The sequence below is a fragment of the Dipodomys ordii genome, unplaced genomic scaffold, assembly GCF_000151885.1.
Source record: "Dipodomys ordii isolate 6190 unplaced genomic scaffold, Dord_2.0 Scaffold33, whole genome shotgun sequence".
NCBI lineage: Eukaryota > Metazoa > Chordata > Mammalia > Rodentia > Heteromyidae > Dipodomys > Dipodomys ordii.
In genome coordinates, this window is record NW_012267249.1 from 2,442,981 (window position 1) to 2,456,403 (window position 13,423).

General features: G+C 43.8%; 2 protein-coding genes across 2 annotated transcripts in view; one reads left to right on the forward strand and one right to left on the reverse strand.

The window, feature by feature from the left end:
• Ppt1 (palmitoyl-protein thioesterase 1) overlaps positions 1–7,185 on the reverse strand; it is a 45,209-nt gene extending 38,024 nt beyond the window's left edge. The window contains exon 1 of the mRNA XM_013016767.1: positions 7,044–7,185. Within this exon, the coding sequence (XP_012872221.1) occupies positions 7,044–7,185 (142 nt within the window). The remainder of the gene's footprint in view (positions 1–7,043) is intronic.
• Positions 7,186–7,404: 219 nt separating this feature from the next.
• Rlf (rearranged L-myc fusion) overlaps positions 7,405–13,423 on the forward strand; it is a 67,985-nt gene continuing 61,966 nt past the window's right edge. Inside the window, exon 1 of the mRNA XM_013016966.1 lies at positions 7,405–7,690. Within this exon, the coding sequence (XP_012872420.1) occupies positions 7,430–7,690 (261 nt within the window). The 5' untranslated portion in view covers positions 7,405–7,429. The remainder of the gene's footprint in view (positions 7,691–13,423) is intronic.

Consider the following 13,423-nt stretch of genomic DNA (forward strand, 5'->3'; position numbering starts at 1 on the left):
AGGGACAGCGCCCAGGCCCAGAGTTCAGGCCCCACAACCAGACCCCCCCCCCAAAAAAAAAACACATTTAGCAACATCCTAAAACTTCAAACTCTGAAGAACCCCCTACATATTTAAGTGGCATTAGAGCAAATTTTCAATCACGTGACTTCTCCAACTCAGAAATAACTGTGACTCCCAAGGTCACCCTGTTGCTTGGTGATTGTTGATTCGGTTGAGTCTCTGCTGCCCTCTCCTGGACACTGAACCTTTTCTTGGTAGCCCACTGCTACACTGGGAGCTCACCTACAGGGATCATCTGGAGCCTTCTCTGTTTCCAGTATGTTTGGGTAGCTCACAAAGATAATCAAACATTCATGGAGTTCAGCATCTATTGTGTCAGAAATAATTCTCCTCTAGGGGGCAGTGTGGACAAACTATCTTGACCAAACTGTCAAGGTACTTGTCCTCAAGTTAAGATTCTCTTGCCTGAGCAATGAACCCAAGGCTCAGAGAACTTAAAACAACAATAACAACAACAAACTTAATTTAACCAGGTATAGTGGCCTGTCTCACATCTGCAATCCAAGCACTTGGGAGGTTGAGGCAGGAGGATTGTAAATCAAGGCTGGCTTGGGTTACATACCTTGTTGCTAAAAACAAAATGAAACAAAAACTTGGTCAAGATAATAAACTAGTCAATGATGGGGCTAGGATTCAGTCTCTGACTTCAAAACAAGTTCTCTTCATTCTGTGGGGCTGTCTTCCCAACCATATATTTGACTGAATAGGACACAGTAAATAGTAATTAAATAAATATATGTAATCATCTACTCTGCCTAATCTATGAAATGGAGAAAAGAGACAAGATACCATTTGGAAGAAACTATTGCTCCAAGCAGGCTGGAGATTTTGATTCTATTTCAAGCAAGAAAGGCTGGATAATTTTAATTCTATTTATTTTTGGATAGCTTATGTAAGTTATGCAAAGAAGGATTTCATTGTTATATTTCCATAAATTTACAATATACTCTAGTCAATCTCACCTTTTCCCTCACTCTCATGTTAAATAATGGAGTTAAATTTAGAAAGATGAATGTCAAGAAGTAAGGGGAGGAACTAGAAGCCGGTAATACTTGCTGGGAAGCCTGTGAAATAGGCCTAACAAAAGTTGTTAGGTTTGTCTAAGGGTGGTGGCACAATAAAAGAATCATCCATTAAGTCCACCGAATATAAAATCCCCCAAAGAGCAGAGGAATTTTAGAAGTATTCTTGGGAAAGAGGCAATCTTTGGTAGGAAGAAAAAGGTTGAAAGAGTATGAGGTGTTGGTGTTTCCATCTCCTTTCTCTGACTCTAAGCTATTGGACCTTCATTAAAACAAAGCAACAAGCTGGGTGCTGGTGGCTTATGCCTGTAATCCTAGCTATTCAGGAGGCTGAGATCTGAGGATCGAGGTTCAAAGCCAGCCAGGGCAAGAAAGACCGTGAGACTCCTATCTCCAATAAAACCACTAGAAAAACCGGAAGTGGCGCTGTAACTCAAGTGGTAGAGTGCTTGCCTTGAGCTGAAATGCTGAGGGATAGTGCCCAGGTCCAGAGTTCAAGCCCCACAACTGACCAAAAAAAAAAAAAAAAGCAACATTCCCCTCCCCCAGAAAGGAATTGTAACCTTAGGGAAGAGACAGAATCCTAGAGTTCTAGTTAGGTGATAATAGCAATTCTGAGGGAAAGAGCCTTGGAAGTATGGGTAATGTCACCAGGGAAATGTATAATAAGGTGGTGAGGAGTTATCTCTGATAGGAGAGGCCTATCCCCAATAGAAAAGGGGTAATCCCAACTCAACTTCCCAATTATCCTCCCCATCAAAGCTCTTCCATTCCCTGATGAAAAGAATTTCAAAACGATTATTGACAAGATTCACAAGTAAAGGACCAGCAAAGATTTATTAATAAAGCAGAGTAAAGCATGGAGAAGGGGAAATCACATCCTGATGTCCAGAGAGTGGGACCCAAAAGGCTCATATGAGCAGTCATCATTCCAGTAGTTTATGCCATCTAAGCTAGATAAGTGGTCACCTTGAAAAGTTCAGTCATTTTCTTAAGTTCCTATTTTCATGTACCATCCAAATATCAAGTTGTGACTTTACAATGAAAGAACCTTGTAATGTGACTGTTTCTTGGAACATTCCTTTTTTGGTTGGAAATAGTAACTCACTTAACATCTAAAATAAAAAGGTAAACATGAGGTGGAGGCAGGAGAAAAAAGATCTCATTTCAAAAACAAGCTGAGTATGATGGTTCATATTTGTGGTCTCAGATATTTAGGAAGTAGGATGATTTTGGTTCAAGACAAACTGGAAATAAAGTTAGCACAAGACTCTACCTGAAAAATAATCTAAAAGCAAAAGAACTAGGAATATGGCTCAAGTGGTAAAGCACTTTCTAGGCAAGGCTCAGTTACCAGTACAGCACTTTCTAGGCAAGGCTCAGTTACCAGTACAGCAAACAAACACATAAATAAATAGATGTAGTGGAATGTATGAGTGTACTTTCTGCAAAGATGTTTTCTGACTCCGCTACCTAATTCTATTTATCTTGCCTCAATGACAGTCATGGATAATTCATAATAAAGTTCTGGTGCATATACACTACTTCCTCATCTAGTAGCTATTCTTGTCCTTCAAATTCTCTTCATACTTTTAGAGGACACCATGCTATATTATTGTCTTTTATGTGTGTATAGATGCTGGTTTTAGGGCTAGAACTCAGAGCCTGGGCACTGACCCTTAGATTTTTCACTCAAGGCTATAGCTTGAGCTATAGCTCCACTTTCAGCGTTTTGGTAGTTAATTGAAGATGACTGTCTTCAGCATTTTCCTGCTAGGGCTGACTTTGAACCAATAATCCTCAGATCTTAACCTCCTGAATAGCTGGGATAACAGGTGTAAGTCACTGGCACCGAGGTCTGTAATATTTTTATGTTTTCACTCTTCATGTTCAAGTGGGTAAAGGAAAAGATGGAAGAAAATTTCTTGAGGACAAATTGATAAGACTGGAACTCCAAGTTCATTAGATTTTGAGGAAGAGAAAAAGAATAGGAAATAAATGAGACAGAAGCTTGAGTATGGTGATGATGATTTGAGTCCTTGTTCCCTCTATACCGATTCTATACTCCCTAAGGAAACTTCTTGTGCTAATTTTGTTTCCCAAGCTCACTTTTCTTCAGGGATGGCATTATATTTCTTAGGATAAATTAGTAAATTGTACTCTGGTGATTTAATTACTACCTGGGTGAAATAATAAAATCAAATTCTTCAATTTGCAAATCAGAAATTTTAATCCGCTCTTTTAACAATCCCCAACATGGATCTGTTCCATAATCATTCTGTTACGGAGCAATCCTGAAAGTAGATGTTTTCTACAGTCAATATTCTGTGTGGAAGTCCAGTTAGGGAAACTAAGATTTTCCTCAGAAAGATTATCCTCAGATTATCCTTGTAGAAGTTACAGTAATAACATATATAAGTTGCTTACTAAGGCAGGCTCTGTTCTAGGCACTTTAAGAGTGCTGACTTGAGCCGGGTGCTGATGGCTCACGCCTGTAATCCTAGCTACTCAGGAGGCTGAGATCTGAGGATCGCGGTTCAAAGCCAGCCCGGGCAGAAGAGACCTTGAGACTCCTATCTCCAATAAACCACCAGAAAACCGAAAGTGGCGCTGTAGCTCAAGTGGTAGAGCGCTCGCCTTGAGCTGAACAGCTGAGGGACAGCGCCCAGGCCCAGAGTTCAAGCCCCACGGCCGACCAAAAAAAAAAAAAAAAGAGTGCTAACTTGAGACAATCATTGTTGTGGAATATTTGCCATAGTGAGAACCTCCCACCCCCAACACATCAAAGGGGGGAAAAAGGAAAGGAGGAAGAAAAAGAACAATCAAAAGAGAGAAAGCAAGCAAGCTGGACATGGTCATGTATACAAGTAATCCCAGCATTTAGGAGGGAGAGGCATGAGAATCACACATTCATAGACTAGCCTGGACTACACAGTAGTGAGATTCTGTTTCAAAACACAAACAAGCTCGGTGTGATGGTGCCTACCTGTGATCCCAGGTACTAGGGAAGCAGAGGCAGGAGACAGACCCATGAAAAAAAATAAAAATAGACAATTCCTAAACCAAATAACAAGGGAGCTAGTGGCTCAAAGGTAGAGCACTTGCCTATATGCCTAAGACCATAGGTTCAGACATCTTAGTGCACAAAGTAGAGGGACTAAGGGAAAAGAAGGAGGGTAGGACAAGAAAAAAAGAACTTGAAGCTTAAAGAGATTGAAAGGTACATATATAAAGCTGAAGCTGGGAAATAAACCCTAAAAATTTGGCCCCAGAATCTTTTGGTATATTTCTGTATGGAAAAAAATTTCCATACCTAATAACAGTTGTTGGGCTTGAACTCAGGGCCTGGGCACTGTCACTGAGCTTTTGTACTCAACGCTAGCATCCAATACTTTGAGCCACTGAGATACATCTGGTTTTCTGGTAGTTAATTGGAGAGAAGGGTCTTACAGACTTTCCTGCCTGGGCTGGCTTTGAACTGTAGTCCTCAGATCCCAGCCTCCTCAGCAGCTAGGATTACAGGTGTGAATCCCTGGCACCTGGCTTCAAGACTTATTTTCTCCCCCCTATATTTTCAGCCTTAAGACAGGAACTGAAACATATTGTACTATCACTAGTGTCTTTTAACACTTCTCTACTTACCTAATGGATATTCTAGTATGTGTGTGTGTGTGTGTGTGTATAAAATCTAGTATATATTCTTTTTTTTTCTTTTTGGGTCCAGTCGTGGGGCCTGAACTCTGGGCCTGGGTGCTGTCCCTCAGCTCTTCAGCTCAAGGCTAGCACTCTACCACTTGAGCCACAGTGCCACTTCCAGCTTTTTTCTTTTTGTTTATGTGTTGCTGAGGAATCGAATCCAGGGCCTCATGCATGCAAGGCAAGCGCTCTACCACTGAGCCACCTTCCCAGCCCCCTCTAGTATATATTCTTTCCTATCTCATTTTGAAACAACTGTAACAATTTTTTTGTTCTCTTTCTTCACCAAAAAACCCCACCATTGAGTTGGGCACCAGTGGCTCATGCCTGTAATCTTAGCTACTCAGGAGGCAGAGATCTGAGGATCACGGTTCAAAGACAAGCTGAGCAGGCAAGTCCGTGAAACTCTTATCTCCAATAAACCACTCACAAAACTGGAAGTGGCGCTGTGGCTCAAGTGGTAGAGTGCTAGCCTTGAGCTGAGGGACAACACCCAGGCCCAGAGTTCAAGCCCCACGACCAACCAAAAAAATCCCCACTAAAAACCAAAACCAAAAAAACCAAAACCAAAACCAAAAACCCACCATTGACATTTCCCCCAATTCAGCTGATGACTTTATCTTATCCTAACCTCCTCCACCTAAGGAGCCACTCCACTTTTTTTTTTTTTTTTTTTTTTTCGGTCGGGGGGCTTGAACTCTGGGCCTGGGCGCTGTCCTTCAGCTCTTCAACTCAAGGCGAGCGCTCTACCACTTGAGCTTCAGCGCCACTTCCGGTTTTCTGGTGGTTTATTGGAGATAGGAGTCTCACGGTCTTTCCTGCCCGGGCTGGCTTTGAACCGCGATCCTCAGATCTCAGCCTCCTGAGTAGCTAGGATTACAGGCGTGAGCCACCAGCGCCAGGCCCACTCCACTTTCTTAGGCCCTGATGGAAAGCATGGTCTTTCCCGAAATCTGGTGACTCAGGTCATTCCCCAAAATTAGCTGACTCAGGCCTTATCAGGTGACACAGGCAGCTGCAACCATAAACCATAGCCCTACCACAACAAAATCCCCTGCTCTCATGGACCTCACAAACTCCACATCTCACACAAACCAGACTGCAGAGTACTCCCAGTCCCTAGTGAAATTCTCTCCACCCCCATCCCCTAGCCATATAAACCACCTTGCTCAAGGACTAGTACTAATCCCTGCCCAGAAGGGTCAGCCTGTGGACTTGCTGACAATAAACTTTGATGTATACATCAAAGTTTATTGTCAGCAATAGTCAGTGTAGTCTTCTGGGCTGAGGCTTTCAACTACCAGATCTATCCATCTACTTACACCTGGACCATTCGCCGCAGGTCTCTCCATTTGAAATAAAAATGTCAGCTGGGCACTGGTGGCTCACACCTGTAATCCTAGTTACTCAGGGAGATCTGATGATCACTGTTTGAAGCCAACCCAAGAGTCTATGAGACTCTTCTAATTAACCATCAAAAAGCTAGAAATGGGGCCGTGGCTTGAGTGGGAGTGTGCCAGCCTTAGGCAAAAGAAGGTCAGTGACAGCACCCCTCCACTGCCCCAAGATTGACCCCCTTCCCTAAAAAAGTGTCCTTAATTTATACCCCAGGCCAACCTTTTTTTTTTTTTGGGTGGGGTAGGGTGTGTTCTCTTCTCTCAGGTCCAGTTTTCCCTATCAAATCCAATTGAAGCCAATTTTGAGTCTGTTCCTCATTCCATTCACTGACAAGTCTTGCCATTCTTAAATCAATCCCATGACTTTTGCCTTTTACATTTACTATTGTGACTTCCTGTGTGGGAGAAACTTTTTTTTTCTTTTTGTTGGTTTAAGACAGCCCCTAGAGGACCTCCTGCCTTTTAACCTGAGTACAAGAGATTACGGGTGTGAACCACCACGCCCAGTGCTTTTTTTTTGACGTGTTTAAATCATATGAGCTTTAATTATGGATATGATTTGAGGTAGAAATGGATGTTAATTTACTTTCTCTCAAAAAAAGTTACTTTCTCTCTCGGCGCCGCTTCATTTCCCCACTGACTTGTAACACCATCCCTATCATAAACTCAGTTTGCTTGGAACTAATTTTCATTTGGATCTAACAACCATAGCTTCTTCTTTTCCTCCTCCCACTAGGGATGCTTTGTTTTGGTGGAGGTGGAGTTTGAACTCACGCTTCCCGCTTCCCCTCCCACTTGAGCCACGCCTCCAACCTGCTGTTTTTTCAGGAGGGGACTGGCTTCAGATTAGGATCTTCCTACTTACACCCCGCCCCTAGAGCTGGGAACACCGGCCACTGCTCTAGGCTCTTAGGACCACTTTCCACCTTCCTCTCATCTTCAATTTGCAGCTCAGTCATCGCCATCATATCTAGAATGTCTACAGAAGTTCCAGCCAGACGACCCATAACTCCAAACGGCCTAAAGAGACGAGGTGGACTAGAACTCCTGACAAGCTGTTGCTAGGCGGCTGTTAGAGCGTTTGTTGCGCAGGCCTCAGAGAGAGCATCGAAGCGCTCGGCGCCCTAGTGACGGAATCAGGCGAGCGCCGGCGTCGCCAGGGAGTGCGTCAGTGCGCGCGGGCGACAGGGGGGCGGGCCCAGCGGCGGGTCACGTGGCTTGGTTGCCTACGCGCTGCTGGGCCGTGGGAAGATGGCGGACGGAAAGGGAGACGCCGCCACCGCCGTCGCCGCCGCAGCCGCCGCCGCCACCGAGGCTGAGGCTAAGGCACCGGCGGGAGCGGGAACCGGAGATGGTGCCGAGACTGAGTCCATGGCTCGGGGTCATCGCCCTACATCGCCGGCACCCGGAGCCCCCGGTCTGAGACCGTGTCTGTGGCAGCTGGAGACAGAGCTGAGGGAACAGGAGGTGTCGGAGGTCTCCTCTTTGAACTACTGCCGGAGCTTCTGCCAGGTAAGGGGTTGACTGGCTGACTGTGGGCAGCGGGGCGGGGGCCGAGGGGAAGAAGCCCCGGATCCGTTGCAGCCTCCGAGCTGCTCTGAGAGCAACACCATCCCCGGGTCCCGCCGCGCCCCCAGGCCGGTAAGGCCCAGCCAGAAGCTCAGTGCTGGCCCTGCTTCGCCACAGTCGACTTTAGCCACTGCCCTGGTGGGTTGGGCTGGGCTCATTGAGCCCGGAGACCGCCACCGGCTCCAGGGAGAGGCCGTGCCCTGTCTCCTGTGTCTTGGCTGGGTGGTTGGAGCGTCACTGCCTCCTGAGGGATTAATTGCCCGTGCCTGCAAGAAGATGCCTTTTTTGTTGTTTTTAAAGTGGAGTGCTGATTTCCTAACTGGAAAGCCAATGTTTTGAGTTTTTTTTGTTTTTTGTCTGTGGAGACTTCTGGCCTCTAAAAGATAATGACAGTTCGTTTTGAAAGGCTTAGTTTAAGGGCTGTTATGGATTGTGGGACTGGTGGTTGATTGGGTTTTGCCCCTCACCCTTTTTGAGGGTTTCACCTTTTCTTGTATTCATTTGAGGATTCTGCTAACCAGGAGCGAGGCCGATGAGCCTTGTGGTGGCTAATAGTCTCGAGTAAAAGATGAGACAGAGACAGTATGGCCTCTTTTGGTAGTTATGTGATGGATCATTTTGTGCTATAGGAGTCCCAACCTATAACTACGTGTTTATGCATGTGTTTGGTTTGTTCTAGATCGTGCCGAGGTTTTTCTTCAAATGTTTTCAAAACGTAAACATTTGCCATTGTTATTTCTACTTCTGATGTTTGTACTATCAGGTTTCAGTCATCCCTTTTGCTTCTTGCCCAGTGTACCTTGGAGAATTCAAAATAATCCTAATGTATTGGTACTTGAACTCCTAGTGAGCAATCGAGTGTGCCGAATGAATTGTGGCATTGGAATGGGAGGAGGGGGAACAATTTGTTTTGTTATTCTAGAGCACAATCAAGAGTTGATTTGCATGAGTGCCCCCCCTCCTTTCTGCTGATTCCAGAGCACCTTCTCTTTGAGTGGAATTTTGTCCTTGTTAATTTCTCCCATACGTTGTATCCAGTTTTTGTGTATACAGCCTGTAATTCTTTTCTGCTTACTAGTAACAATCATTCTTATTTAGAATACTGGTTTATGCTACAAGATTTTTACTGACTCTTTAGACTGATGCCAGGCCCAAGTGCTGAGGGAGGAAATGTGATTAAGTAACCTTGATGAGCTTACTGTTGGTAGGATATTGTAGAAATGAAATTATTTTCAGAGTAGTTTTGTTAATAATGGAAAAGAAGATGTTGTAGAGACAGTGGTGAGGACAGAGCCCTCATGGGACATCCTAGAGTGAAGACAGTAAAAATAAATTTAGAAAGGTTAATTATAGATTTTAATATATGCTTAGTAGTGGGAGAAGCCACTTTGATAGGATAAAGCCCTATCCTAAAAGGATGAAAGTGAATCATGTAGAGGTGTGGTGATGGGGAGGAGACAGAATTCCAGTGTCAGTGGTAGACTTGAGAAGGAACTCAGTATGCTACCGGAGAAGAGGAGGCTACCTGCAAGGGGAAGTATGGGAGCAGGAAAACAATTGTGGGTTATGAAGTAGGACTTCTCAGCTTAATTTGTCTTCCTGCAATGATAACAAAAATATAGATTAATTCTTAATGTAGATGTTTCCAGTCAGATTGAAGCTTGTCAAAAGATACATATATATATTTTGATTTGTATAGTGCTTACAGCTCCAACTTTATTACTATTTATTTATTTATTGTCGGTCGTGGGACTTGAACTCTGGGCCTGGGTGTTGACCCTCAGCTCTTCAGCTCAAGGCAAGCATTCTACCAGTTGAGCCACAGCAACACTTACGGTTTTCTGGTGGTTAATTGAAGATGAGTCTCATGGACTTTCCTGCCCAGGCTGGCTTTTAACTGCGATCATCAAATCTCAGATTCCTGAGTATCTAGGATTATAGGCATGAGCCACCACCGATGCCTGGCTCTAGTTTTATTTTGTCCTTTCTAATGGCTGCGTAATATTCCACTGTATATAGGTAGCACAATTTTTGGATCCATTCATCTTTAGTGGGTGTCATGGTATTTTTGTTACATTTCTTTTTCCTGTAGCCAAGATAAAGTCAACAGAAGCAGGAAAAACTTTTACCATTAACTGAGTTGGTTGAATAGCTCTTGCTTTTCCATTTGAAAAGCAGAATAAAGAAACATGATTGTATGAGTATTGAAGAGAAGTTAGGATACAGAGATAGGTATAATAGTATTGTGTTATAAAGACTTTACCTGTGCTCGTAGGATGTTTTCTCATCAAAGGTTTACTCAGAAATTCTGTCCTGAAGATTTAAATTGGACCAAATTTAGAACCCTTGTGCAACATGTTGGCATTATATTCTCTTCATCTGTTGCAACCCTTAATAAAAATGGACCAATCTTTGAAATTGCACTAACTCAAATAAAATGACAGATGAATGAAATTGAGAAGCTTGTCTCCTTGTAGGTATATTTTCAATTTTTTCAAATTTGTGAAGACAACACTCCAGAAGTAATAGTTATTAGGAAAATGGTACTCAGATAAAGTATGTTCAACTAATGTATGTATTCAGTGGCTGGGATATAATGCTTTTTATTTTTCATTTTTCCGAAAAGATGTTCCCTTTCTGATTGTTTTAACATGAGAAAACAGTCTTTCTTTGTTTTGCTAAAAAATGGATGTCTTTAGCAGGGTGCCCGTGGCTCAGCCCTGTAATCCTACCTACTCAGGAGGCTGAGATCTGAGGATCTCAGTTTGAAGCCAGCCTAGGCATGAAGGTTCCGGAGACTCATCTCTAATTAGCCACCAGAAAACTAGAAGTGGCACAGGGCTCAAAGTGGTAGAGCAATAGCTTTGAGTACAAAAGCTTAGGAACAGAGCCCAGGCCCTGAGTTCAAGCCCCATGACCAAAAAATAAATAAGTTGATGTCTTCTTAAATTTTTGCCATACTTTTGGAATCAAGACTTTGAAAAGTTTATAACTTGTGGCTTTATTTGTAACATAAAATTTGAAGACTTTTGCTGGGCACAGGTGGCTCACACCTGTAATCTTAGCTCTTCTGGAGGCTGAGATTTGAGGATTGCTATTGGAAATCAGCCCAGGCAGAAAAGTCTCCATAAGACTCATATCTCGGGCTGGGAAGGTGGCTCAGTGGTAGAGCGCTTGCCTTGCATGCCTGAGGCCCTGGGTTCGATTCCTCAGCACCACATAAGCAAAAGGAAAAAAAGCTGGAAGTGGCGCTGTGGCTCAAGTGGTAGAGCGCTAGCCTTGAGCTGAAGAGCTGAGGTACAGCGCCCAGGCCCAGAGTTCAGGCCCCACAGCCCCCCCCCCCAAAAAAAAAAAAAAGACTCATATCTCTCATTAACCACTCAAAACCTGGAGTGGCAGACAGTGCCCAGGCCCTGAGTTCATGACAAAATTAAAAAAAAAAAGTTTTTAAAGACTTTTGTTGTTGTTTACCTGTCATGGAGCCACAGCCCTACCTGGCTTTTTCTGAGTAGTCTATTGGAGGTAAGTGCCTCACAGACTCTTCTGCCTAGGCTGGCTTGGAGCCACAGTCCTTAGCTCTCAGCCTCCTAAGAAGCTAGGATTGCAGGTGTGAGCCATTGGTGCCGTGCTTAATTTAATTTTTTTAATTATTATTATTGTTATTGTTGTCAATTGTGGAGCTTGAACTCTCAGGCTGCTGTCCCTGAGCTCTTTTTGCTCAAGGCTAGAGTTCTACCACTTTGAGCCACAGCCACCATTTCTGATTTTCTGGTGGTTAACTGGAGATAAGAGTCTCACAGATTTTCCTGCCTGGGCTGGCTTTGAAGCATGTTCCTCAGATTTCAGTCTCCTGAGTAGTTAGGATTACAGTGTGTGAGCCACCAGCACCTGGCATTTTTATTTATTTAGTTATTTTGTCTGTCTTGGAGCTTGAACTCAGGACTTAGGCATTGTCCCTGAGCTTTTGTGCTCAAGGCTAGTACTCTACTATTTTGGGGCACAGCTCCACTTTTGGTTTTCAGGTGATTAGTTGGAGATATGAATCTCACTGACTTTCTTGGCCAGGCTGGCTTGGAACGGCCATCCTCATATCTCAGCCTCCTGAATAGCTAGAAATACAGGGGTGAGCCACCAGTGCCCTGCTTGGGATAGTTTTAGGTTCTAAAAGTGACTTTGTAGGTTTCTATTTTCTTTTTTGGAGTCAGGGTCTCACTATATAACCCCGGGCTGGACTTGAACTTGTAATCTTCGTGGGGCCTGAACTCTGGGCTTGGATGCTGTCCCTCAGCTCTTCGGCACAAGGCTAACACTCAACCACTTGAGCCACAGCACCACTTCCAACTTTTTCTGCTTATGTGGTACTGAGGAATTGAACCCAGGGCTTCATACATGCAAGGCAAGCACTCTACCACTGAGCCACCTTTCCAGTCCTGAATTTGTAATCTTTTTGCCTCTGTCTCCTGAATACTGGGATTATCTGTTACACCATGCCTGGATTGTAGATTTTTAATGATCATGGGGCATGCATGAATCCCTGGGTTTGATCACTCAGCACCACATAAGCAGGAAGAGCCGGAAGTGGTGCTGTGGCTCCAATGATAGAGTGCTAGCCTTGAGCTGAAGAGCTGAGGGACAGCGCCCCGGCCCAGAGTTCAGGCCACACGACTGACAAAAAATAAAATAAAATAAGAAATAAGATTAAATTAAAGCACATCATTTCCTAGATTAGTGATTTGGGTACAAGGGCTCTGAGTATGATAATATCATACAGTAGTATCCCTTCAGAATCTCTCAGGATACATTACAAGACACTCATGCCCATCCCATGCCTAAAACTGCTAGTAACACCAAATGTTAGTCCTCCCCCACCCCATACATACCTATACTAGTTTAATTTATAAAATTAGGCATAGTAAGAGATTAACAATAACTAGAAAATAGAAGTTATAACTATTATCATTATTTTTTATTTTTTTGTGGATTGAGGGACCTGAACTCTGTCCCTCAGCTCTTCAGTTTAAGACTAGCACTCTAGGGCTGGGAAGGTGGCTCAGTGGTAGCGCTTGCCTTGCATGCCTGAGGCCCTGGGTTCGATTCCTCAGCACCACATAAGCAAAAAGGAAAAAGCTGGAAGTGGTGCTGTGGCTCAAGTGGTAGAGTGCTAGTCTTGAGCTGAAGAGCTGAGGGACAGCGCCCAGGCCCAGAGTCCAGGCCCCACGACTGGACCCCCCCCCCAAAAAAAAAAAAAGACTAGCGCTCTACCACTTGTGCCACAGTGTCACTTCTGGCTTTTTCTGCTTATGTGGTGCTGAGGAATCCGAACCCAGGGCCTCATGCATGGCAGGCAAGCATTCTACCACTGAGCCACCTTCTCGGCCCATATATAACTTTTTTATTACAGTGTACTTCAATAAGGAATTGAATGAATTACATTTCTTTATCAAAATAGCTTATTGTGACCCCTTCCTTAGATGAAGGGAACTGGAAGATGTAGGCATTGTGACTTACTTATCCATTGGATACTGTGTAAGAATTACTTGAGTACCTCATTGAGCTGGCTAACAATATGGAAGTAGTATGTACATCTTGGATAAGATGGACAAAGGAATGGTTTATTTCTGGGTTGGGACTAAAGTAGATGGCACAAGGTTTCATCAGAATTCTTAGAACAGTTTG